Source organism: Nicotiana sylvestris, chromosome 11, assembly GCF_000393655.2.
Source record: "Nicotiana sylvestris chromosome 11, ASM39365v2, whole genome shotgun sequence".
In the NCBI taxonomy this organism is placed as follows: Eukaryota; Viridiplantae; Streptophyta; class Magnoliopsida; order Solanales; family Solanaceae; genus Nicotiana; species Nicotiana sylvestris.
In genome coordinates this window covers 115,121,816-115,148,647 of record NC_091067.1, presented here as the reverse complement: position 1 = coordinate 115,148,647, position 26,832 = coordinate 115,121,816, and the positions used below count along the sequence as shown (strand labels likewise).

Genomic DNA, 26,832 nt, shown 5'->3' with positions numbered 1-26,832 from the left:
ATTTTTGGAGTTTTGGCCCGGTAGTGAATTTTTGATATCACGGTCGAATTCCTATTTCGAGAGTTGGAGTAGGTCCATAATGTTGATTAAAACTTGTGTGCAAAATTTGAGGTTATTCGGACGTGGTTTGATAGGTTCCGACATCAGTTGTAGAAATTTAAAGTTTCAAGTTCTTTAAGTTTGAACAGGAGGGTGATCCGTGAATTTAGTGTTGTTTGATGTAATTTGAGGGCTCGACTAAGTTCGTATGGTGTTTTGGAATTGATTGGTATGTTTTGTTGAGGTCCCCTGGGCCTCGGGTGAATTTCGGGTGCTTAATGGATCATTTTTGGACTTTGGAAGTTGGCAAATTTTCTGGTATTTTGTTGCAGACCATTCTTCATTGCGTTTGTGAGAGGAGACTCGCGTTCGCGAAGAGACTTTGTGACAGGTGAGATTTTGTGCTTCGCGTTCACGAAGGAGTCCCGTGTTCGCGAAGCACTGGGAAGGTTAGCCTAAGCGTTCGCGATATAGATCTCGCGTTCACGTAGAAGGAATGGCCAGCTAGGTCCCTAGGCCCTTATGCCTACGCGTTCGTGATGTTGGTCCCGCGTTCGTGTAGGGTTGAGCTAAGTAGCCTTTGCGTTCGCGATGAAGAAATTCTGAGCCAAGGCAAGTTGTGCTTCGCGAACGCGAGGGACTTCCCGCGTTCGCGAAAAAGGAATCACTATGCAGTACTTAAATATTTCAAAAATGAGGGTTTCGCTATTTTTATCAAAACTTGAGTTTGGAAGCTCGGATTTGGACGAGATTTGAGGGATTTTCAGATATATCAATTGGGTAATGATTCTTAAATTGATTATGGTTATATTCTACTAATCTATCATTAATTTTATCATTTAAATTCGGATTTGGGGTGAAAAATATAGGGAAAAAATGGAAAAAAGTTCTTCAACTAAGATTTTGAGTTTTGATTGGGATTTTTACATCGGATTTGAATAATTTGGTACGAGTGAACTGGTAACCGAATGGGTGCTCATATTTTATGACTTTTACTCGATTCCGAGACATGGGCCCGGGGAGGCTTTTTGGGCGATTTTCCAATTTCTTGCATTAGCTTTGATTTCATTAGCTAGATTAGTTTCTTGTAGTTATATTTATGTTATGTACGTAATTGGTTCGGAATCGGATACTCGTGGAAAGAGCATTGTTATGGATTGATTGATCTTGGTTTGAGGTAAGTGGCTTGCCTAACCTTGTGTGGGGGAACTCCCCTTAGGATTTGGTACTGCTTTGATTAATGAGTGTCGTGTACGTGAGGTGACAAGTGCGTATACGGGCTATTTGTTGTGAAATTCCGTTTTTCATTAACTCATAACTTGTTTCTCCTTATTTGAACTACACTAGCATATGTAACTATCCTGATTAGCTTAGCTTAGCATGCCTACGTGTTTTAACTGCCTATCTGAACTCTGTGTAGCATGTTTAGTGAAATTACATGATCTCCTTGACTTGAACTTAGTCGATATTGTAGGTTTTCTTGATGTATCTGTTATTTCTATTGGTTGAGCTGCATATTTACTTTACAACTACAAAACGGTATTTCGAGAGATCCCCCTGTACTGCATATTTACTTCGCGACTACGGAACGGTATCCCGGGAGATTCCCCAGTTCTGCATATTTACTGTGGGACAACCGAACGGTATTCCGGGAGATCCCCCATGCACATTTACGTTTGGGACTACGAGACGTTATCTCGGGAGATCCTATATTTTTATCTCTGTGCTCTGATCCGTTGTCTTTCTATGATTCTATTTTCGCTAGATTTCTGTATTTATTTTGACTGTGATATTTCATTTTGTCTTATTTCATTATATTTATACCAGTAGGGCCCTAACCTAATCCCATCATTACTCGATCGAGGTTAGGCTTGGCACTTACTGGTACCATTGTGGTGCATTCATGCTCTTTCCTACAGATATTTTTCGTGTGCAGATCTAGGTACCGTTTTCCAGCCGTGTTATCAGCGAGACGAGCCAATTATAGAGATTTCAAGATATATCTGTCACGTCCGCAGACCTCGGAGTCCCTATCTACTCTTCCCCGTGTCAAGCAATTCTTGTGTTTCTTGTTGTTTTTTTGGATAGATTCTGGAGTGTAGAAATATTATTTTCTTTCTATAGCTTGTGACTTGTGATATTCCAGATTTTGGGAGAGTTTATGTACATTTCAAGAGTGGTTATTATATGTACCGAGCGACATGATTTCTTGTTAAAAATTTACCTGTTAGTTGTTAGCTTTATGTTTTCATTTTATTTTTCCGTAAATGTTAGGCTTACCTAGTCGTAGAAACTAGGTGCCGTCACGACGGCCCACGGAGAGAGAACTTGGGTCGTGACAGTTATTTAGTCCTAGTAGGATACAACTATATGATATATTTTTCAAAAAAATAACACAATAATATGAGATGAGTCATAGCATTGTACTAAAATATTCAATAATAAAGATAATAAAAGCGCATAAATATTACCAATTAATAAGTCATAATAAAAATGAACATAATTTAAAAGTACTATATAAGGCATGCTAAAAAATCAAAGTAGAAGGAACATCAAGTAATATAAAAAATCAAGCACTCCCTCCGTCTCATATTATCAGTTGTGATTACTAAAAACAGTTGTCTCAAATTATTTGTCACTTTAGAAGTTCAAGACAAAATTGATTATTTTTTTTCTTTTTTTTTTACCCTTAGTAATAATTATCCTTGAATACTACAAACACCTCAATTACAGATAACTTTGTTCAATTACCAACGAAGAAAGGTTAAATATTAAGACATGAATAAGGGTAAAGTAGTCAAAATTTCATCCTAATTAATTTTTTTAAGAAGCATGTACAAGAGATTCATGACATATAATATGATACGGAGAAACTAATATTGAGCGTGGATAAATTTTACCATAAGCAAGTGTGGACAAAAGTACTGTGGCAGCAGCTAGGCCACCATTGTTCTTACTTCAAGATCACGATCTTTGTTGAATAGAGTAGATAGAGAAATGACTTTCTTGCTCAGAGTCTCTCTTTCCCTAATTTCTAAAACATTCCAAAGCATTAATCTCTCTCTCTCTCTGGAGTCTCGCCCCCCTCGTCCGCTTCAACATAAAGCCAAAGGAAAGGTCACTTAATATCCAGATGACTCCCACCTACTCACTCTTTCAATCATAACACCAAAATTCACCTCCCATTTAGCTCCATCTTTTAAAATCCATCCCAACTATTTCCCTTTCTCTATAAGCCACAATTCCCCTATTATACATCGTGTGTACAATTATATTGAGCAAATTACACTAAACACTTGCACATTTATACACATTCATTTTAGGTGACAAATGAGTTCGAACTTTAATACCTTCGTGTTCTCATTTAGTTGTCACGATTGTTTGACCAAAAATTACAGATCTTTATTCAAATAATTAAATTTATACAAATAAGGGGTTAATCTTAACTAACAATAATTTGATGTTTGTATCTTAGCAAATGAAATCCGATTCTCTTTCTCGAGTCAACGTGTATTTTTTACAAATGAATATCACATATCCCCTATTATAATGTCTTTTTCTATTTGTAGGGAACATGCTCCTAAAAAACCCTAATAGTACAAGTGCTAGAATATTCTCTATAATATTCTATCTAGAAACTGGCTGTTATTACTCCGTCAAAGATAATCCACCTCGGCTTCGACCCCTTGTTAACTCCTTGACTCCGTCCCTTATTGACTCTTCGACGACGGACTTCGCCGCTTCTTGAGCCATTTCGCCAAACGGCGATTTGGGAACTCTTCCCCTAGTACTATCTTGATTTAAATATTCTAAAGATAGATTTTGACCGATAAGCTTTTACAAGCCCTTTAAAATATATATTAATAAGAGAGTAATTTGAATAATCCGATCTTGTTAGTTATTTAATCTTTGACCACATTAATCTGTCTTCAGTAAATAAGTGAACTCTTTTTATATGCCTTTTAATTCTAAAACAAATAATGCTAAGGATGCAGCAGGCAGTTTGTCACTTACATCATGAATTACGGTGTAACTTATTGATGGAATGTATGCGAGCTCAATATCGTCCTAATTTTATCGATTATATCTCGAAGGATATGGAATATATGTAAGCTTCCCAAGTGAGTGATATACTCCAATCTCCAACAAAATTGTTTTGGTGGAATATAAAAAGGATAAACCTTGTTTCTTCTTTTGGTTATATACCGTAAGTGAGGCGTGTTTGGCTTCTTCCCATTTACCTAATTACTGCATTTACGTTTACATATATTACATGATAAAAATATCCCCACGTTTCAATTTAAGTACTTGACTGTAGTTTAAGAGGGAAAGAAAAAAATATTTTTGAACTTGTAGTGCAAAATAATACAAAATGGGGCTCATATAATTAATTTATTTAGCTATAAATCATTGTATAAAGATAAATTGTTTTCAAATATAAAAAGGGATGATCATTTTTTTTGCACAAAATAAAAAGAAAATATGTTCACATAAATTGAAACGGAATGAATATTATGTATCACAAGTCGATATTTGTATCATATCAATGAATACAAAATGTGTCTAAAATAAATTTTTATCACTTAACCATAGTGATATATATATTCTTGCTTTAATTTATGATTCTTAACTAAAGTATTTATCTAGTTCAATGCAAACATTGGTCCGAATAAATAGAGGCAGAGCTACAATATTAGCAACGAGTTTGGATGAATTAAGTAACTTTGTGTAGATCCTATATTTATATTTAAAAAAAATTATATATATATACCGAATAACCAAGTCGAACTATGAATTTAATTACTAAGTTCAGAACTTGTAAAATTTCAAATCCAGAACCCTACTCTTAATAGATATTTTTCTCTTATACCACTGTAGCACTCTTAACATTACTATACCAATCCGTACACCCACTTCTCTCACTCACTTCTCTTTAACCCACCCACCCCCCTCAACCCCCCCCCCCCCAAATCATCCACCTTTGCCCAAATACCGACCAGACCACTCCCATCCCATCCATCCGCTCATCTCTCTGTGTGTTTCTTTTGTACCCTTTCTTCCTTTTCTTTCTTTCTCTCTAATTGAACCAAATATTATCTTTACCTCTTGAGTAGGCTTTTTCTTCCCTTTATGCTTTATATATTTTTCTGCTTAGAGCATCTTTTTGTCTTTCACCCTTCAATTCTATGACTTCGCTGCATATATTCATGTTTCTTGATTAGGATATAGCTTTCTCTTCTTCTTCTTCTCGAGCTTCTTTCTTTCTCTTGGTTTACTGAAAGATTAGCTTGTTTAACACTTTGATCCATCCGAGATTCTCGGCCAAAAACCTAAAAAATTAAATAACTATAATGTCACTCGACATGACATCTTCGATTTCATCGGAACGTGTTTGTTACGTGCACTGCAACTTTTGCAACACCATTCTTGCGGTAATACTACTTCTATAATTCATCTAACTTCTTTCAATTTGATTTTGTTCCCTTAATTACAAAGCTTTTAAAATCTTGAAGTTGTTTTTACCATGCATGTTAAATACGAGATCAAAGACGACAAGGAGCACTTCATTTTAAGCTCATATGGGATGATTATGGGCATAGATTTAAAAAAAAAAAAACATGTTTTTGAAAGAGGATATGTCTTTTTTGGGTTTTGAAGTGAAGTAAATCTTGCTAAAACTCAACTTAAATGAAATGAAGTCTCTTCTTTTGAATTACAGGGCTAATTAAAGATGTATATGGTTGAAGAGAATTTTACTCGAGTATGTTGTAATTATTGCTCAATATTTTATGTTAATTTTTACTAGATTTCACTTGGGAGAGAAAAAATAAAAGTAGTTTTGTTTGCTAGGAGTCTTCATTTGTAGTTTTGTTTGTTAGGAGTCTTCATTTGTCTGAAAAATCTTGAAAATTGAACTTCAAATGGGAATTCGGAGAAAAAAAGAAGAAGAATTGTGATCCAGTACGCTATTAAAAACCTGGATAATGAATCCAACAAGTCGGTAGGAGAAAAAAGAAAGTCGTAATTTTCATTTTAATTTGCAAATTATTGTTTTTCTTCTCCAAAAATTCACACATCTGATTTGTACTTCTGCACTGATCACAAATAATTGTACTAGTAATTTTGATGCCATTATATCTCTTCCCTGCAAATGAAAGAAAAAAAAGATGGTGGGGTTTTCTGTTCACACATTTCCACGCATTTGCCCACTGGATGAACAACTCAAGATATTTTTAAAATTTTTATTTTTTATTTTTCCTAATTCTTGGGATAGCATTTTTGTTTCTATTGTTCTCATGCTTCAAGCAATTATTGTTTTGTTACTCTTCTTCCTCCTGTCTAATAGCATTAATCCTTAAAATAAAAAACTAATAATCTTTGGATGCATAAATAGAATTGTAGTTTTTTATTTGAAAGAGTTTAAATAAGAATAGATGATATAGTTTGATCTTGGTTTTGCATCCTCTACTTCATGTATCATATTTAGTTTCTTTGTACTTTTATTTAGAAATTTTGATGATCCTTGTAATGGACTGTGATTTCTGTTCTAGTCATGTCATTTTCCTATTTCTCTCTCTTTTTCTCACTTTTCTAGTGACGGAGCAATGGTCAGAAAAAAGTCAGAAGCAACAAAAGAAAAGGGATTAAAGAGAGAAAAGAGGAAGATGGAGAAAACTGATGTTTGATTTTTGCAATGTGAAAAAACTATACTAACAAACTCCATCCCATAGAGGAAGCTTGTCACTATGTGCAAATACAAAAATTGTGTCTTCCTCCTCCTACTTCATCCTTTAATGCTTCCCTTCTTCCTTCTTATTGTAAGTATAAAGGCGAATTAGAGATAAAATGATGAGTTCAAGGTTTTGGGTTCCTTGAAAATATGAGTTTAAAACATACTCCAATATTTATACTAATTTTAAGAATTTTCACACTGGTCTAAATTAATAAAAAATTGGGTTCAATCAAACCCCTCCCTTAAATAAAACTATACAATCCCTCTACCCCAAATTTGTCAACCTCTACCTAACATTTGGCCACAATGTGTCAATAACGTACACACATCCTCAAACGCAAACTAGAAAGCAGTCTATATATAGTTTTATTGCAAATGGTAAACTTATTAGTCCTTAGAGGAGGATCATCTTTTGCAGACATGATACATTACTACTAGCTAGCAAGTTCATTGGAACTGTTAATTATAGACCATGCCAAGAATTTAATACGTAAAACATTTGTTCCATTGTGTTGTCAGGTTAGCGTTCCATGCAGCAACATATTTGCCATTGTGACAGTAAGATGTGGGCACTGCTCTAATTTGCTTTCTGTTAGTATGCAATCTTCACTTCAGCCTCTCCCCCTTCAAGATCCACAGGTAACTAAATATATTAGTGGAGTACAATATTTCATGTTCACTCTAATTTTCTTTTTAATTTAGTTTGTTTCAAAAAGAAATCTTTTGAAACAAACTAAATTAATTAACAAGAAATCTTTTGGTTATGTGTCCTTTTTGGTTTATTTCCTTTTGTAGTCAAACAAGAAAGTGAAAAATACTACTCCCATTTAGTTAACACATATTCAAATATTTAGAGAACCCAATTTACCTTTCTCCTAGTTAATTACTCTTTCTTTAGCTCATTCACATTATTTTCTTCCACTTTGATTTGTTCGTTTAAAAAAAAAATAGCACTTAGTATCCTCCATTTTCCAGTACTTCTTCCACCCTTTTGGTTCAGATAGTTTCTTGGAGGAATACATAATATCTTAATTAATAAATGGAATCATCGGAATTTACTTTTCTAAAAATATTTACGCTTTCGATGTATATAATTTACGTTTTAAAGTACTACTCTTATATAGGTCAATCTTCAACATTTCAGTTTTGGCTAATTCCACAAATATTTAGGGATGCATTATTTCATCACTTTTAGTTGGTGGGGGAGGAAAGTGTTTTATAATGATCATATGTTTTTTTTTCTTTTTTTATCTGACAGAAGCAGCAAAGACAACAGTCAAATGTTGAAAATGGCAGTAAAGCCTGCGGGTCATCATCTTCTTCCAAGTTCAACAGATTTTCTGCCATTGATTATTCTCCTCAAAATGAACCTCGAATCACTCCAATTCGCCGTGAGTACTCTCTCTTTCTCTCTCTCAATAAATCGCTACATGTTTATGTACATATTTGACTTGTTATTAAAATGTTTTAGCTTCTAAACATTGACAATATAAACGAAATTTATATTGTCAAATCACTTAAAAGATAACTATAGATAATATTCCATAATAAATACTAACACTAATAACTTAGAAAATAAGATGGATTACTTGCTGCAGGTAAATACATTCATAGTATAATAAAAAATTTATATTGTCTTTGTTGAAAATATAATTAAATAAATAAAAGCAAACTCTCTCTGATAAAGTAAGTAAACTTTTAATTGAGATTATTAGAGAAGACAACTTTGAGCTCGAGTCTCACAACCTCCTATTATAAAAATTTCAAAGAGCATAGTAAAAAATAGAAAAGTGAGACTTGAGGTAAAATAATGTATAAATTCACCCTTACAGTAGGGGCCCAAAACCATTGTTTGAAAAAAGTGGTACAAGCTAAGAGCACCACCTATGCAAGATAAACGATAAGAAGTCCAATGAAGAAGGTATCTATCTCTTTAACCAAATGAGAGTGATTTGTCAGACTCCAATGAAATTTCCAGCTTCACTTATGACATCTGAAGTTTGATGTTGACATTACACTTGTATCCAACTCACCAATAGCACCAGAATCTTGAAACATAGGTTAAGTATTTCTGGAGCCCTAGCATCTCTTTTTACTAAAGGTCTTTTCTTGATTAGGTTAGTGAGGTGCTACTATACATGCGATGTCCATATTATCACATGAACAATTCCTGCACATTTTAATTTCTGTATGCATAAATACTAGGGAACTAAACGACCCCTAAACATTTATATTTTTTGAATATATATATACATATATACACACATACCAAGTGGATGTACATGATCCAACAAAATATACAATTGTTCTCTCAGTGTGAGATTTTGATTTTGCTCTATAAATCTTCTGAATTTGATAAAATATGAGAATATGTAGGGGGCTTCAACATATATATATAGACTTCTGAGTTTAATATGAGAAAAAATTATGGTTAGGGGGCTTAAGAATTCTCAACTTTTGAGGTGTAGGTACTACTTGATAGAGTTCAAAAGTTGTGAAAATTAGTACACTAAATAAGTACATATCTGAAATTTTACTAGCAATACGTACTACCATAGGTTTCTCAAGTTCAAGTTCAACAAAAATGTCATAGCTCACGAAAATCGGAATATAACAACATTTGCGCCCATCCCAAGCAAGTCACTATATAAAAAAAAAACTATAATTAGCTACGAACTTCGTTTTTATCTGTCGCTAACAAAATTTCTTGATAATCTGTTGTTTATCCGTCGCTAAATAGGATTAGCGACGAATTTTGCTATTTAGATACAGAATTTGTCCGTCGAAAATTTATGTTTTTTAGTAGTGAGTTGGGTCGGGCGTCGGCTATGTGATCCTCACTTTCCGTTTAAACGGGTCAATTACAAAATAACCTCAATAAAGTGCACAAATTTTGGGATTTCTGATTTGCATACTGCAAGCGATGGTCGAAATTTTCCTTATAATAATGACATGAAGGCATTACTTTCTTAATTTTGTTAGGAAATATGTCTAACTCCATTTTTTTTTTCCTATCTAAAACCATGCAGCGCCGGAGAAAAGACAACGTGTTCCTTCTGCTTACAACCGATTCATCAAGTAAATTTGATTTTTTACATTGTTGCTGTGTTTTCGAGATAAATCTGAATCTAAAAAGGCAAAGGAAAAATAATAAACAACTCAAGATCGAGTAATTCAAGACCATATTTTACCATAAAATTCAGTAGATGTTAAGAGTTTATCGTGTTAATGCATGTAATATATGTGTTGCGTTTTAATGTGTAGGGAAGAGATCCAAAGGATAAAGGCAAGCAATCCTGATATTAGTCACCGGCAAGCTTTTAGCACAGCTGCCAAAAATGTAAGTCCTGCCTGCCCTAAAAAGAAAAAAATGCAAAACAATGTTAAAATTTTTATAGAATGAGAATTGGAAATTGTATATATATATATTGTTTTAAACAACTTTTCCTTTGTGGATTATCTGATTAGTTTGAACGAGTTAGAGGGAATGAAAGAAGGAAGAATATAGGGTATTTTTTAAAGTTTATACAAACATACCAATAAGGGCGGAAAAAATAAAAAGTAAAACCCAAGAATACATAGACCATAACACCATGCACATATCTCTCAAAAGAAAAACTGAATTTCATCCTCAACAATGTAAAACCTACCACTAGCTCTCTCGTCTATGCCAATATCTAATCAATTTACTTAATTTCTTCCTTATTTCACTTTCTTTAATTAAGTGCTTTGTTAATGTTCGGATTGTCAGAGAATGTCTACACTTGTCCCCTTATTCGTTGTGTAAGGGTTCCAAAAAGGGTTTATAATAGTCCTCCACTATTTCACCCATTGCCTTAAAGTTTTGGATTGGATGTTCAAATTCTTTTGTGGAGAAGGGCAAGAACTCCTTAAAATCCTCTATAAGTCATTGCCAGGTCATGTTATGGTACTCATTATTGGAATCTAAGCAAATGAAAACATGAAATAAGTTTGATAAAAGTGCAAATCCTATACTCTTCTTAGATGACTATGACTAAGATTCCATTTTAGGACATGCCATAAATTGAATAAGAAAGTATGAGGACAACTTTCTTTGTTTTAGCTTTATTAATTCTGAGTTTTAGTGAGCTTATGAAATTTATTAGTTACTATAAAATGAAGAAAAATGAATGCATAAAGGTGGTCTTTGGTGATTTTAATGATTTATTTGTTTCTTCAAAAAGACAAGTAATAAAACAATATGGTGAAATGAAAATAACCTGTTACATGTGGGGTTTTTAAGCTGTCCACAAGAAAATGCATGGTAGGGACAAACAGGAATGGTCACTAAACAGAAAAGAGAAACCTGAAGCTATATCTTTTGGTATTTGCTACCTTTTGCAGTGGGCACATTTCCCTCATATCCACTTTGGACTCAAGCTGGAGAGCAACAAGCAAGCCAAATTGGACCATGCAGTTGCAGGAGAGAGTCCTCATAAATCTCTTGGTCTTTACTAAGATCAAAACTTGATACCAAAACTTAAACATATATATATATATTTCTAAATATTGTTTTCAAGTTGTAAAAGTCTCTCCAAATGGCGCATACAGTTTACTTTCCTGTGGTATCTTTGATTTTGTTTGCCTTTTTCGGTGTGTTCCCTTTTCAGGGCCGTAGGGTTCTTTGTTTGTGGCTAAATATTATGTATCCTAACTAGCTACATTCAATGTTTACTCCAATAACATACGCTTGCTCTTGTGACTTTCTATAAGTATCAATTTGGGTGTGGACGCCATTGCCAATTTGGTTATGACTCATTTGATGCACAAACGGATGAAATTTCTGAGTAAACAGATAGCCTAATCAAGTAAGTGGGGCTAATACTTCAAATAAGTAACCTGAAGTCAAGTTAGCTCTAAATATATTTTGCGTGACATATCATGACCAAACATGTTTACGCCTGTTTGCAGTATTCATAGTCATACGTGCAAGTACTCAATTTCTTTGAAAACAATTTGATGAAGTCAAGACACTTATCGAGCCTCCATTTATAGAGTGGTAGAGTAATATATGTACCAACCAAACATGTTTACTCCAAAAATATATGGCACTCTTTAATTTTTAGTCTTATCCAAAAAAATTGATATTATTTTATATTTAAGAATTCTTTAACTTCAAACTCTCATTTATTCTTATATTATCACCATAAAAATTTCGATTTATAACGTCCACAAACAATGGCAGATCTACATGGAGAGGTGTGGGTGCTCAAGTACCCATGGTCTTCACCCAAATTTAGTATATTTACCTATGCAATTAACAAAAGAATTTAGATAAGTACTGACTAAGCACCCCATATATATAGCTAAATTCTTTTACCGTCTTCTTTTTGGACTCTTTTCAATAAGTACTCATGACTTTGAAATCTTAAATCCGCTACGGACCACAAGTTCTAATGGTATTTTTGGTAAAAGTTATTTTTTAAACTTCATGCCTAGTGAAATAAATACCGCCATTAAAATAAAACAGATGAAAAATTGAAGTATGGAGAAGAGCATAGCAGCTAGTTAAGACACCACTAGTTGTTGGAACAGAAAAAGTCAGGTGTCATGCGAAAGCTAGTAACACAAACCTTGAATGACAAAAAATCAGACAACAAAAGAGAAATATACCAAAAGAGACACAAACATATAACATGGTTCGGTCAATTGAGCTACATCCACGACGGAGATGAGCAATCCATTGTAGTAAAAGAGATTACAAAATATCGAGAGAACAACCTCACAAAGAGGCAAACACAAGTAGCACACTAACACTTGTCCCGTAAAGTTCTCTTCCTAAATACGACTTTCAAACCCTATATGGCTACATTGTGGATGCTACTGAATGAGAAGGACAAATCTTTAATTTATAGAACTCCAAACATTTTCCTACAAGAAAAGAGACTAGCCAGATATGGGAGATTTATAATTTCCTTTTACAATAAGGAAAACTTAATTAAGGTAAACATGTTGTCCTTTCTTTCAACAAATAAAAAAACCAAATATGGTAAGAAAATTATGACAAACATCTAACACTAGTCATGTGTTCCCACAGGTTGATGTAGCTAACAAACTATGGGTTCAATTAAACTCATTAATTAAAATACAGAGCTCGGATATATATGGAAAATATCATCAAATTTCAATAAATATTACATTTTGAAATGACACAGAGATGGCTGTGTATGCATGAAAGTGAGCACACAGAGAGAGAGCATGTGATGTGATAGTAACAGTTCAAGTCATGTTCATTTGTCATTGCGAGAGAGAAGAAGACAGAAAATAAACAAATCAAAAAACTGAGACCTCTATTTCACCGAATTTAATGCCACTGCCAAATATATAAAAACCCAACATAAACAAAACTATAGCAGCTTTAAACGAAAGTTTTTCTTGATTTGTTTGTTGCCAGCATTTATCACGCACGCTACTGCTATATAGTATTTCCCAACATTCTCCTCAAATTTACTGCTGAAGCATATTCCTTCCCTCCCTTTCTCTTCAATTTCCTTTTTATTAATCTAAACATAGAATTTTATAGTATTTAAAAAAAGCGGAATTATGATGGAGAGTCAGTATTATCTACGGGAGGAGATTCCAAACTTATTTATAATATTATTTTAACATTATAAGTTTTAAAATTTTATTTTTAATTTATTAAATTTTATGTTCGAACAAATACCTTCACATAAAAAAACCATAAGGAACTACAATCTACAAGATCTTAATAAATCACTTGACCAGTGGGGGGGAAAAAAAGACCTCTTCTTTTCTCTATGGTTTAGGGAGGAATTACGATATGGCTCCAAATAGGTAATGTTTAATGAAGAAATTAAAACTAGACCAAAGTCCAGCAATGAAGTAATATGAAAAAGAAGCTAAGCTGCAATATTTCGATGTGCCATATGCATGCCTTAATGTAGTCATCAAATAACCCTTGATACAGCACTGAATATTAATTAGTATATGTTATTTATTAATGGCTGAAAGGAATTTATTACCAGTATATATAGTAGTGAGTATATTTTTTCTTTTGTGGGGGCTTTTCAACAAATGAAATGACTACGTAACTAGAAATTGTCTATTGACTTCTGTCGGGTGGACACATTCATCATCCTGCAACCACCTTTATTTGTTCTTTAGATTCTTTATCAAAGGTCACATACTAGTAATAAAAAATTTAAGGAAAAAATGCATATTCTCGTTTTAGTAGTATTTATTTATTTATTCTTCTCGTTTCAAATTAAATTAAACTTTCTTTCTTTAGAGCCCTTTAAAGTTAATATTCTGATTGCTAAAAAACATCAAGGATATTACTTGCGTTTAGGTTTGTCCTAGGAAAATTAACGAATTCATAATAGTGCAATAAGATTTCTGAATATGTTTAAAATTTTCTAAATATTTTCCTTACTAACATATATTATATTTGGAGGGTCAAAAAGATTTTGCTTTAACTTTGAAAGATTTTAATAATTATCTTTGTTGTTTATAGTAATTTTTATGAATTTTTAAATATATAAATTTTATTTGAAAAACTTAAAAAGTTCATGTCTGAATTCATAACAAAAAATAAGTAATTGGATTATCATAATCAGAATTCTAGTACATAGATTGGAACATCAGATATAAATAGTATTGAATTCATTGTTAGGGAGCAGTTTAACCCAATGCAAGATTTTCCGTTACGAATTCAAATCTAGCCGGATTTTGTACAGGTACCGAAAACCGAATAAAAAAATAAAAACTCATATATTCCTCTTTCTAAATTAATAATCAACATCTTAGCTTTTGATTCAGTTTGACTATTAAGGGATACTTTGCTGTTTCTTTTTAGTCTTTATTTTTTCGGGGAGAGGGGGATTGAATCAAGTTGATGCCTGTCTAGTGTTTTGTGTAGGTGAGGAGCATTAAGCTTGCAGAATCTGATATGTCAAATCATGTAGTTGGTTTTTTGGAAGTTAGTGGATGGAACTGTTACGCCAACCTTATATATTTGGCTCTCAATGATATGTGCCCATCTGGCTAACACTTGGCTTTGCTTATATTTACTGGCTGCACATTTTTTTATGGTCAGGCATTGAGAGTAGTCAGCACTCAGCACTCAGCACTAGTCTGTCTTGTCAAAACACAGAACCCAAACAGTTGGCTCTCCGAAAGCTGCAGCAATAAGGCTGTGTGTACCCCTTACACAGACACGAGCCGAAAGGTGTAGGCCACCTCTCTTATGACTACGAGCCACTCTTGATGCCGTCCGTAACCAAAATGTTGTGTTTTTGGACAAAAATAATATTAATAAGTGTAAAAAAAGAAGAAGTTACCATTCTATATATAACGCGGTTTAAGATCACATTATATATGTATACCGCATGTATTAACTGCATTATATATATAATGTATGAAATCACCACATTATATATGAAACCATTGGGCGGCCCAATGATTGAAGGGTAGTTATAAAGATGGTTTTGCCTTTGAGGTACAAGGTTCGAATCCCTACACCAACATTTTTGTATTTTCCTATTTCTTTTTTATTTTGTCATTATTTGGTTTAAGTGTTTAGATAAAAATACTTTAATAGAGAAGCCTTTTATTAATTCTTTAAAAAATCAACCAATATTTTTAATAGTTGTTATTTTCTGTTATACGTAAAACAAAATTATTTTTTTCCTTTTATTTTCAAATTAGAATTATAAGTTTTATTTTATAGTTAAAATTTCCATAAGAGAATATATATATATAGCTTAATCTATTGGTTGAATCATTTTATATATATATATATATAGCTTAATCTATTGGTTGAATTATTTTATTTTTTGATATCTTTCTTTCTAAATTAGTTAGCAAATATAATTATTCAATAGATAAGAAAAGAATACAATCTAAAAAATAGAAAAATATCTGGACATCTATATTATATTAAAAGGAGAACAGTGAAACATGTGGTTAAGTCAAGTGACAAGCTAAAAATAATTAGGTATTTACAATTTAAATATTATCATATAAGGGGTAATATTATATGCCAAGCAATATTCTTGATTTTTATCAGATTGATATATAAAAATTCTTAACTAAAAAATAAATTTTATATTTTGAATCTAGAGTTAATCATACTTATTTGTAATTACCATTTAGTAGGCCTTTAAACATTAGCAATACCGTAATTATAGGGCAAGATAAAATTAGACTATTTGATTAGTCAAGTCAAGTGGTAAGATAAAAAATTTATTTGATTATTCAAAATATTTTAGACTATTCAAAATAAAAAATTACAAATCTTTTTAGCTTGCCACTTGACTAACCACATGCTTTACTATTCTCCTTTTAATATAATATAGATGTCCAAATATTTTTCTATTTTTTGGATTGTATTCTTTTCTTATCTATTGAATAATATATATTTGCTAATTAATTTAAAAAGAAAGATATCAAAAAATAAAATAATTCAACCAATAGATTAAGCGCTCTCTCTCTCTTTATATATATATATATATATGTGTGTGTGTGTGTGTGTGTGTGTGTGTGTGTGTGTTATTTTCTTATGGAAATTTTAACTATAAAATAAAACTTATAATTCTAATTTGAAAATAAAAGGAAAAAATAATTTTGTTTTACGTATAACAAAAATAACAACTATTAAAAGTATTGGTTGATTTTTTAAAGAAATAATAAAAAGCTTCTCTAGTAAAGTATTTATATCTAAACACTTAAACCAAATAATGAATAATGAAAAAATAAAAAAGAAATAGGAAAATACAAGAATGTTGGTGTAGGGATTCGAACCTTGTATCTCAAGGACAAAACCATATTCATAACTGTCTTTCAACCGTTAGGCCACCCAGTGGTTTCATGTATATTGTGGTGATTTCATGCCCTATATATATAACGCAGTTAATACATGCGCTATACATATATAGCGCGGTTCTAAACCGCGCTATACTTTAACGGCTAAAACACCATTAAAGTATAACGCGGTTTTAAACCGCGCTATATATAGAATGGTAATTATTTTTTTTTACACTTATTAGTGTTACTTTTGTCAAAAAAGATAACATTTTTGGTTTCAGACTCACCTCTTGATGAGTCCGGAACCCAAATATTGTGTAATTAGACTCAAGTGATTAAACTATGGCCATAATAAAAAAAGGAGAGACAAAATAGGTATAACGCATCTATTAAATGCGCTATGTCCATTTCTTTATAACCTCCTCTTTCTTTGTTGTTGAAATCTACATGGGACAGGAAAAGCAATAAAGGGAATTTAATGTACTAAAAGGTTATCGAGTGTTGGGTGGTGCAATGGTTAAAATGTATATGTGAAGTATGTTTTGGCCTTGAGGTGCAAGGTTCGATTCCTTCCACCAACAATATTTTGTTTTTTTTATTATTTCTTTTTCATTTCTCATTTTGTGGTTTAAGTATTTAGATATAAATACTTTAATATTTATAATTACTTTTCAATATAATTAAAATAATTTAATATTTATTAAAAAATTATGATTTTTGAATTCACTTTTTTTTAGTAATCCACTAGACAGTGCCTAAGGCTAGTTTTTATATATATAATGAAATAAAAAATAAAGTGTCATGAAATGCTAAAACATGAAAAAAATAAACTTTTTAAACTACATAAATCCTATTATCAAAGTCGTGATGCTCAACAATGATATCACATAAGTTCTTTTTTTTTCCTCCAACATAAAGACTTCATATTACTGCATCAACGAACAACAAAGTTCAAATGTACTCTTTGCATCCTGGACAATCTAAGTTGGGAAAAACTTCTCCCAGGAGATGTCCTTCAACAAAGAAATAGAAAATTTAGCTAAACTATGAACTACTTTGTTTAATTTCCTTGGAATATAAAGAAACTCGACGTGATTAAACATGCTTGATAGTTTCCAAATGTCTTCACACAATACTTCTATCTCCCATGAAGTAGCCACCTGTTTTTGGATCATATCAACAACATTCTTAGCATTAGATAAATCTTCACACTTTTCCATCCAAGAATAATAGCACATTCAAGTGCCTTTCTTATGGCAATCGCTTCAGCATTCATGGTTTTCCCAACATACTGAATTGGGGATCCATGGGCATAAAGCAGTTTCCAAGGCTATTCAAAGCCCAACACCAGTACTCGCATGTCTATCATCACACCGTAATCCTGCGTCTGTAAATAATAAAACATCATCTTGAAAATTTGTTAGTATAGGCACAAACTCATTTCCAGTTGAATGTCGTGCAGCGAGGCAACTAGTTAATAGATCTTTATATTCTTCATACTCAAAAAGAGCTTTAGAAACAATATCAGTTGGCTCTAACATTTCCTGATTAAAGCACCAAGCATTCCTACCTTTCCAAATTTGCCACATAATATTAACACTCAAATATAATAATTCTGTAGATTTAGGAAAATGCTTAGCATTTAAGAACAAGTTGTACCACCACACAAAAAAATCAGTTATGTTTTCAATATCAAGCCAATTCATAGGATTTTGTTTCCATGCAAGCTGAGATCGGGGACATCTAAAGAGCATATGTTCTATATCTTCACTTTCAAGACCACAAATCTTACAAGTTTTATCCAGGTTCTATGATCTTTTAGTTAAGGCACAATTTACGGGCAAAGAGTTAATCACACACTTCCTTAGAAAATATTTAAGTTTATTTTTAATTTCTAAGTTTCACAAAGTATCCTAGAAGCTTTTAGGAAAAGAATGCCAACTTGCCTGGGCTTCCGAATTCCTAATAGTCTTACCCGCCAAACCCTTTGTTAAATACTAACCTGACTTAACTTCATAGTTTCCAGATTTTGAGTGATGCCACAGTAATCTATCATTAATACCTATGATGGATATTGGAATAGATAAAATTGCATCTACATCTTCAGGTTCAAAGGTCGTACTTATCCTGTGAAGTTTCCAGGTATGCATATCTTCGTCAATTAAGCCGGCAACCTTAAGATCTAAATTGTTTTGCATTTGAATACTTTTTGGAGTAAAACCATTATTTCTTGGAATCTAAGGATCAGTCCAAACATTTATATTTTTTCCATCAGAAATCCTCCACCTTAGTCCATTAACTAATAGATCTCTTCCCCACAAAATACTTATCCAGATCCATGATCCAATAGATGATGTAGAATCGTCAAGGAAAGTTGAGTGTGGAAAGTATTTGCTTTTAAGTACTCTTGCTAACAACGAATTCAGGTATGATAATATACGCCAAGCTTGTTTAGCTAACAAAGCCATGTTGAAAGCCTTTAAATCCCTAAATCCTAAGCCCCCTCTTGATTTAGAATCATATAATCTTTCCCATTTCTCAAAATACATCTTCCTTTTATCCTCGGTTTGTCCCCACCAAAAGTTAGAAAAAAGAGATGCAATCTCCTTGCACAGACCATCATGGAGTTGGAAGCAAGACAAGGCAAAGGTAGGGATTGCTGCAAGTACAAATTTAAGCATTACTTCTTTCCCTACTGTACTTAAAAATTTACCCTTCCATATTTTTGTTTTTGTCTTGACTCTAACCTTAAAAAACTCTAACATCTTTTTCTTTGAGCGTCCCACGATAGCTGGTAATCCTAAATACTTACCCATCTCATTTCTTTGTTATTGTCCAAATAAGGAAAATATCTCTACTTTCTCCTCCTCCGTTACATTTCTACTAAAACAAATAGCTGATTTATCTAAAACAACCACTTGCCCCGAAACTTTGCTCATACTTTCTTAGAATCTCAGCTACATGGACTGCATTGTGAGTGTTAGCTGAATAGAATATAAAAGAGTCATCTGTGAAAAATAAGTGAGTTAAGCTCGGCCCATGTCTATTTAACTTTAGACCTTGAATTTCATTTTGAGTTTCAGAAATCTTCAATAAAGTAGAGAAACCTTCTGCACATATTAAAAATAGATAAGGTGATAGCGGATCTCGTTGTCGTATTACTCTAGTCGGCCTAACTGATCCAACTACCTCCCCATTTATATTAAAACTACAGGTAGGGGTAGAAATACATTGCATAATCCATTCTACAAATTTTGCATGAAAACCTATTTGCAAAAGCAATTTTTGGATATATATCCATTCAACTCTGTCATAAGCTTTTGACATATCCAATTTTATTGCCATAAATTTCTCTCAACCTCTGTGTTTATTTTTTAGAAGATGCATAAACTCATGTGCTAAGATAACATTATCGGTTATTTGTCTATGTCCAACGAAAGCTGCTTGAGTCGGAGATATAACCTTAGTTAAATAATTTTTCAATCTCGTAGCAAGAAGTTTTGCTATATTTTTATAAAGAGTAGAACATAAACTTATGGGTCTAAATTACGATACCAAAGTAGGGCTTTTAACTTTAGGTACTAGAGTGATTAAAGTATGGTTCCACGAAGGAATTAGGTATCCTGTAGTGAAGAAACTATTAATAGCTTCATAAATATCCTTTGATATAATATTCCAATATCTTTGAAAAAATAAAGGAGTCATTCCATCCACACCTGGCGCTTTAAGAGGATGCATATCGAACACCGCATTCTTGACTTCCTCTTCACTAACATCTTTTATGAGTTCTCGATTTATAGAGTCACTAATCGTTACATTGACATGATTTAGAATACTTTCGAAATTTGTTGAGTTAGATGTAGAGAATAGTGTATCATAATAAGCCTCAACTTCTTGAACTATTTCAGTTTGATCACTCACCCAGCTCCCTTCAGATATTTGAAAACCCCTAGTTATATTTTTTCTTCTTCTTTGTAGGGTTGCCATGTGAAAATATGACGTATTTTTATCTCTATCCAGCAACCATAAGACTCTAGACTTTTGTTTCCAGAAAATCTCTTCTTCTTTATAAGCTTGGCTTAATTCCTATTTTAACAACCTAAGTTTATTCCAATCAAAATTATTAGCATCACTTCTAAGGTCTGTAATCTGTTTCTTAATACTAATAATTCTCTTTCTAGCATTACCATTTCCTCCCCTTACCCAAGTCACTAAGAATCTACGACACTTCTTTATTTGAAAGTTAACTCGAGATTGCTCAAACCCAATATAGTCATCGGACCACGCTTCAGATACAATATTCTAAACCTCTTCACGATCAACCCACCTTTTATCAAAGCAAAAACGTCTTTTCCTCTTAATTTGTTCAGCATGTGAAGACAAAATTAACAAGGAATGATCAGAATCCTGAGTATCAAGATGAGTTAAATTAGCCTCTTCAACTTTATTTTCCAATTAGGGGAGACTAAGACCCTATCTAACCTTTCCTGAATAATACCCTCATTTTCCCGATAGCACCACCAGGTCCAAGGTCTTCCTTTGTATCCCAAGTCAATTGCACCTAAGTTCCAAATAAAATCTTTAAAGTCTCTAAAGGTCCAATAATCTCTAGTTCTTCCTCCTTGTTTTTCTGAATCATCAAGAATATCATTAAAATCACCAGCTAAGACCCAGAAGGTGCCCCAGCATGAAGATTTTTTAATTAGTTCTTGCATTTGAGATCGACGATTAATTTTATCCATACTTAGATATATAAAGATACACCAATATTTACAATCAGATAAGATATCATGTATCAAAGTTTCAACACAAAAAGAAGAAGTGTGATATTGACATACCTGGACGTTGTCATTCCAGAATAAGGCTAGTCCACCTGATAAACCCATTGGTTCCACAGGAATAGCATGTGCCATATCCAGTTGTCTCTCAACTTTCTGCACTATTCTATCTCTATTTTTTGTTTTACTTAAGAAAATCATATTTAGGGAGTGGAGACGCATTGTCTCCTTCAAAAACGGAACTGTTAAGGACCCCCCCGAGGCCCCTACAATTCCACACTCAAGCTTTCATTGCATGGAGGGAAGCCATTTAGGGCTGGCCTCCCGCTCCACCACTTGTTTATGCTTTTTAACTTCCGTTTCAGTATCAAAATTAGTTTGTTCTTTTCTTTTATCCCCCACATTATGCATATTTTCCTCTATCACAGCAACCTCAATAAGATGATTTTCATTCAAACCTACCAAATTGTTTTCCTTAACATCATCAGAACAACCCTTAAAAATAGCCTTTCGTTTCCATTATTTTCTCTTTATGTCCCCTGTATTCTTATTAGCAATAGCACTAACAGTTAAAGAGTTTAGTTTGGAATTATGAGCAGTTGAGAATTATTCACTATATGTAGTTGTAATTTAGGAGATCTCAATAAAGGATCTGAACATACATTGTCTATGTTATCTTGCAATTCCTTCATTTTTTGGTTGCTAGTATCCTGCATTTGTGAGGCAACTTGCAATACGTTTTGTTGTAGCTCTATTGCGTCATTCAACATATTTTCATCCACTGGCATCTACTTCTGCACATCTTTCTTCTCCAAGCCAATATTCAAACCTCACATTGAGGTAGTTTTAATACCATCAGATGTTCCAACCCCAGTGTTATTCCAAACTTCTGCACTCTCCTTCTCTCTAGATCTATAATTTGTTGCTTCCATGGGCTGCCTTTGGTCACCCTGAAGATCCTCTTTTCTTACGCCAGACTGCATTTCAACCGAGATAGTATCCTTTGTCAAATTTAGCAGACTTTTATGACTTCCTGCAACTCCTTTTCCTTCAACCAGTGTAAAGTTATGATTTTTCACCCTAGTATGCCCATCGTTATTAGTATTTACACCTTGACGGCGCTGATTATCTGAAGCTAGTAAATGATTCTCCGCTCGTAACCATGTCCCAAACTGGTCACTTTTAAGATTGCCTGATCTTATATCCTTCTCTCTTTGTACACAAGTTCTATCATTGTGTCCTAACATACCACAGTAGTAGCAAACATAAGGTAGGTTTTCATATCTCATTTTAACCCACTTTGTTTCCAAGCCTAACTTGATCAATTTTCCCCTAGGTAGTGGCCTGTTAATTTTCATCGTGACTTTAATCCTCATATATCGCCCCTCTTTGCTTCCATTTTTAGGAATTACAACGGTACCTCTCCAAACATGCCCTATTTTGCGCCCAACATCCTTTGACATCCAATGTAATGGGATATTCCAAACATGAACCCACAGATTACAGATATTAAACACCTGGGAATCACTCTTCAAACCTGGTTCCCATGGATAGACATTAAGAAAGTATTTGTCATACAACCATGGTGTAGCAAAACCATACTTTATCCTTACTTTCCTTATCTTTAAAAATAAATTGAAAAAAGTTCCATCCGATTTTCTTTATCTGCAGTCCTACTAGGTGCCCCCAAACCAACGGCATGGTGTTTTTAACTCCTTGAAAATTCACCTTTTTATCATAAATTACCTTGCCAAAAAGACTTACCTGACAATCCTTCATACTTGACTGAATATCTGGATATTCAATTGCCACACCATCCTTTTCTTCCTTAGTAAGAATAAATTTATTTAGGCGTACAGTAATTTCATCAGCCATCTTTCCAATTGAAGGATTCCCGCTCCTATTGGAGTTGATTCAGCAGTATATTTAACCTATTTACACCAAAATATAGAGTTCTTCTAGAAATCAAATTGATTTAGGGTTTAGTAGAAAATAGGAAATTTGCACAAATTTATACCCATAGAGGATGAAATCGTTAATTATTAGGTTTCCTATTGGCAAAGTTTTAGAAAGTGGGGTTTGAGAGGTGGAGATTAAGTGGTTAGCAGCAAGGATTGAGACCTCACAAGGATGAAATAGCTCTCATGGTAGAGAGAGAAAGCCCTCGGCCAAGACGAGGGAACAGAATATCACATAAGTTCTAATGTAGGTTTTATAAGTAGAAACTAGCCCTTGAAGCCCGTTACAATTGAAGTCCAACTGATACATCCGCTCTTTGTAAATATAGCCATACACTGCCCAGTTCCTCCTTCTGCACACATAGCCAAATCGCTTGTATAAATAGCCTCCTCGCTTTTGCTCAATAGCCACTGTCCAAACTATGATGCTATGGAACACCTTTCCTTTGTTTTATATCCTTGTATGTTGTGTGATTGCATCCCAATTCGATACTATGTCATTCCAGTAGTTCACATCTGCATAAAAATGTAAGCCACGCAAAATCTTGAAAAAGTGCACTGTCCAAAGAAGTACGAGTACACTGTTTTTGGTTTCATTTTTGCGTGACTTTCATTGCTTATCTCTTGAAGCCTTTGCATGAAGTTGGTCCTGAGTCTTCCTATTAACGTGCCACATGATAATTTTATCCCAATTTGTATCCAAGTTGTCCGATATGAGCTGCCAAATGCGCCATAATGAGTGCGTTGACCATCGTTGCTCAGCTACACTGTGCCACATCCTTCGCGTCGCCAGGTCTCTAGCGAGAAGGAGTGGGCGTAATACCTCGCGTCGCCAGGGTGTTGATCTCGCTCCTGGTCCAGCTGGGCGAGGTCTATAGCGAGGAAGAGCAGGCCACAGACTGTGCGCCACCAGGTCCATAGCGAGAAGGAGCTGGCGAAATCCCTGGCGTCGCATGGGTGTTGATCTCGGTACTGGTCGAGCTGGGCGAGGTCTAAAGCGTGCTAGGAAGCTCGCTAGGCCTGCTGATGTAGCTCGTCCAATTATCCAGTACTTTGAGTGACTTAGCCTTAGTCTTTCCAGTTGGCTTTCCTGCCCATGCTTGTGCTTTCCATCACTCCTCCTTCAAAGGAATGAGCACAAAGTGCTAATACCACCCTTAGAAGTCGTAGTGAATGGCAAGGCATGGGTACACTAACATTTCCTACAAAAAAGAAAACAATGTTAGTATAAATGGATCACCATGTTCACTATCTCTAATGTCCAAAATATGTCGTGGACAACCCTTTTTGATCACTGCTACACGGTGCATCTCAGCATGTTCCTTTGCAATCTCTTCATGGACCTTATGCTGGAGTATTGTATTATTGTAATACCATAGGGATTGACTCCACACTGCATCCATTTGGTCCATATCTTCCTCACAAAACGTGTACTTCAACTGGTGTATGTCATAAATCTGGGCATTATCATGTCTTATGTTTCCAGTTGTAGCATGAATCCTTGCAGCACTAGTTTGCAGCTTGATTGATAGAGTCTTAGGGAGGTTTAAAATCATATCAATCCTTCTCCATTGGAAGGTAATCTTCGATCTATTCCCTAGACTCTTGTTTGATCTCCATGCTTGTGCCTATCCTTGCTTGTGCCTATCCTTGCTTCCCCTCCAATGGAATGAGTACCAAGTACTAATACCACCTAAACAGAAAATAACCTGTTACATGTGGGGTTTTTAAGCTGTCCACAAGAAAATGCATGGTAGGGACAAAACAGGGATGGTCACTAAACAGAAAAGAGAAATCTGAAGCTATATCTTTTGGTATTTGCTAAATTTTGCAGTGGGCACATTTCCCTCATATCCACTTTGGACTCAAGCTGGAGAGCAACAAGCAAGCCAAATTGGACCATGCAGTTGCAGGAGAAGGTCCTCATAAATCTCTTGGTCTTTGCTATGATCAAAACCTGATACCAAAACTTGAACATATATATATATTTCTAAATATTTTGTAAAAGTCTCTCCAAATGACATATACAGTTTGGCTCTGAAGTCTCCTGTGGTATCTTTGATTTTGTTTGCCTTTTTCAGTGTGTTCCCTTTTTTCAGGGCCGTGGGGTTCTTTGTTTGTGGCTAAATATCATGTATTCTAACTAGCTACATCCAATGTTTACTCCAATAACATACACTTGCTCTTGTGACTTTTTATAAGTATCTATTTGGGTGTGGATGCCCTTGCCAAATGTTTTTGTTTTTGTTACTTCTACATTGCAAGTATGAATCAGCCGATTTGTAGAACATATTAAACATATTATGCACAAACGGATGAAATTTCTAAGTAAATTTATCGCCTAATCAAGTAAGTGGGGCTAATACTTCCAATAAGTAACCTGAAGTCAAGTTAACTCTAAATATATTTTTCGTGATATATCAGAGATTACAGATATGGACCTACCAAACATGTTTACTCCAAGAATGTATGGTATTCTTTAATTTTTTTGCCTGATCTAAAAAGAATGATATTATTTTATATTTAATTTTTTTAACTGCAAACTTCTCATTTATCCTTTTATCACCACAAAAATTTCAAATTATAACGACAAGCAATGCCTAATCTACGTGGAGAGTTGTGGGTGCTCAAGCCCCCAAGGTCTTTACCCAAATTTAGTATATTTACATAGGCAATTAGCAATAAATGTAAATAAGTACTAACTGAGTACCCATAGTTAAATTCCTTTACGCGCTTTCGAAATTCTTTCCAACGAACACCCATGACCTTGATATCTTGGATCCATCACTGACCAGAGGTTGACGTAGCTAACAAATCATGGGTTTAATTAAACTCATTAATTTAACTACCGACCCTATATCCAAATAGTATAGGAAAAATATCATCAAATTTCAATAAATATTACATTCCCATAAGTGTAGAAGTAGAATGGTTTCAATTGTAAAAAGATAAATATAAAAAAAAATATTAAACCAGTGAAGGATGTGATGCAGTGGATGAAATACTCTTTCCTTAACGAGAGATCTCGGGTTCGAGCACTGAATATAGAAAAATTATTTATAGTGAGCGCTCCTTCCCGAATGGTGTCTTACGTGGCACAAATCAGGATATAATTGAGCTCTAATGCGGGTACTGAATATCGAGTGAGAAACGCAAAAAAAAAAAAAAAAAAAAAATTGAATTCCCCTCTGCTTACTCTCCTTTTTGAAGGTCATCTGCACTTAACCTATCTTTATCCTAAATTAATAAACTGTACAACCATATTTGAAATGACATAGAGATGACTATGCATGCATGAAAGTGAGCACACACACAGAGAGATAGATAGAGCATGTGATGTGATAGTAACAGTTCAACTGTTCAAGTCATGTTCATTTGTCATTGTCAGATAGAAGACGACAAAAAATTAACAAATCAAAAAATTGAGACCTCTATTACACCGAATTTAATGCCACTGCCAAAAATATGAAAACCCTTCTCATGAAACATAAACAAAACTATAGCAGCTTTAAACGAATGATTTTCTTGATTTGTTTGT

General features: G+C 33.7%; 3 protein-coding genes and 1 long non-coding RNA gene across 5 annotated transcripts; 2 read left to right on the top strand and 2 right to left on the bottom strand.

The window, feature by feature from the left end:
• The first annotated feature begins 5,048 nt into the window (after positions 1-5,048).
• LOC104244505 (axial regulator YABBY 5-like) lies at positions 5,049-11,505 on the top strand. Its single transcript, XM_009799976.2, has 6 exons — positions 5,049-5,471; positions 7,292-7,411; positions 8,031-8,163; positions 9,802-9,850; positions 10,037-10,112; positions 11,138-11,505. Exons 1-6 carry the CDS (start codon positions 5,391-5,393, stop codon positions 11,249-11,251), a joined length of 573 nt encoding a protein of 190 aa, XP_009798278.1. The 5' UTR covers positions 5,049-5,390; the 3' UTR covers positions 11,252-11,505.
• Positions 11,506-17,892: 6,387 nt separating this feature from the next.
• Positions 17,893-18,756, bottom strand: LOC138881525 (uncharacterized). The gene is made up of 2 exons (XM_070161759.1): positions 18,561-18,756; positions 17,893-18,173 (listed from the first exon to the last, which is right to left on the bottom strand). The coding sequence occupies exons 1-2, from the start codon at positions 18,754-18,756 to the stop codon at positions 17,893-17,895; spliced, it is 477 nt and encodes a 158-aa protein (XP_070017860.1).
• Positions 18,757-18,795: 39 nt separating this feature from the next.
• On the bottom strand, positions 18,796-19,374 carry LOC138881524 (uncharacterized mitochondrial protein AtMg00310-like). The gene has a single exon (XM_070161758.1). It carries the CDS (start codon positions 19,372-19,374, stop codon positions 18,796-18,798), a length of 579 nt encoding a protein of 192 aa, XP_070017859.1.
• A 4,359-nt stretch (positions 19,375-23,733) lies between these two features.
• On the top strand, positions 23,734-25,466 carry LOC104244461 (uncharacterized). 2 transcript variants are annotated; one of them, XR_011403952.1, is made up of 2 exons: positions 23,734-23,822; positions 25,129-25,466. It is a non-coding gene; the product is annotated as an uncharacterized lncRNA (long non-coding RNA). The 2 variants fall into 2 exon arrangements; XR_715502.2 differs by lacking the exon at positions 23,734-23,822 and adding an exon at positions 24,786-24,872.
• Positions 25,467-26,832: the final 1,366 nt, after the last annotated feature.

Coding starts and splice junctions, on each gene's coding strand:
- LOC138881524 (XM_070161758.1), bottom strand. CDS start 19,374: ATGGGTAAGTATTTAGGATTACCAGCTATCGTGGGACGCTCAAAGAAA.
- LOC138881525 (XM_070161759.1), bottom strand. CDS start 18,756: ATGCAAAACAATTTAGATCTTAAGGTTGCCGGCTTAATTGACGAAGAT. Junction 18,174..18,560: donor AAACTATGAAGTTAAGTCAG/GTTAGTATTTAA, acceptor CTAAATCTACAG/AATTATTATATTTGAGTGTT.
- LOC104244505 (XM_009799976.2), top strand. CDS start 5,391: ATGTCACTCGACATGACATCTTCGATTTCATCGGAACGTGTTTGTTAC. Junction 8,164..9,801: donor TCGAATCACTCCAATTCGCC/GTGAGTACTCTC, acceptor AAAACCATGCAG/CGCCGGAGAAAAGACAACGT. Junction 9,851..10,036: donor GCTTACAACCGATTCATCAA/GTAAATTTGATT, acceptor TTTAATGTGTAG/GGAAGAGATCCAAAGGATAA.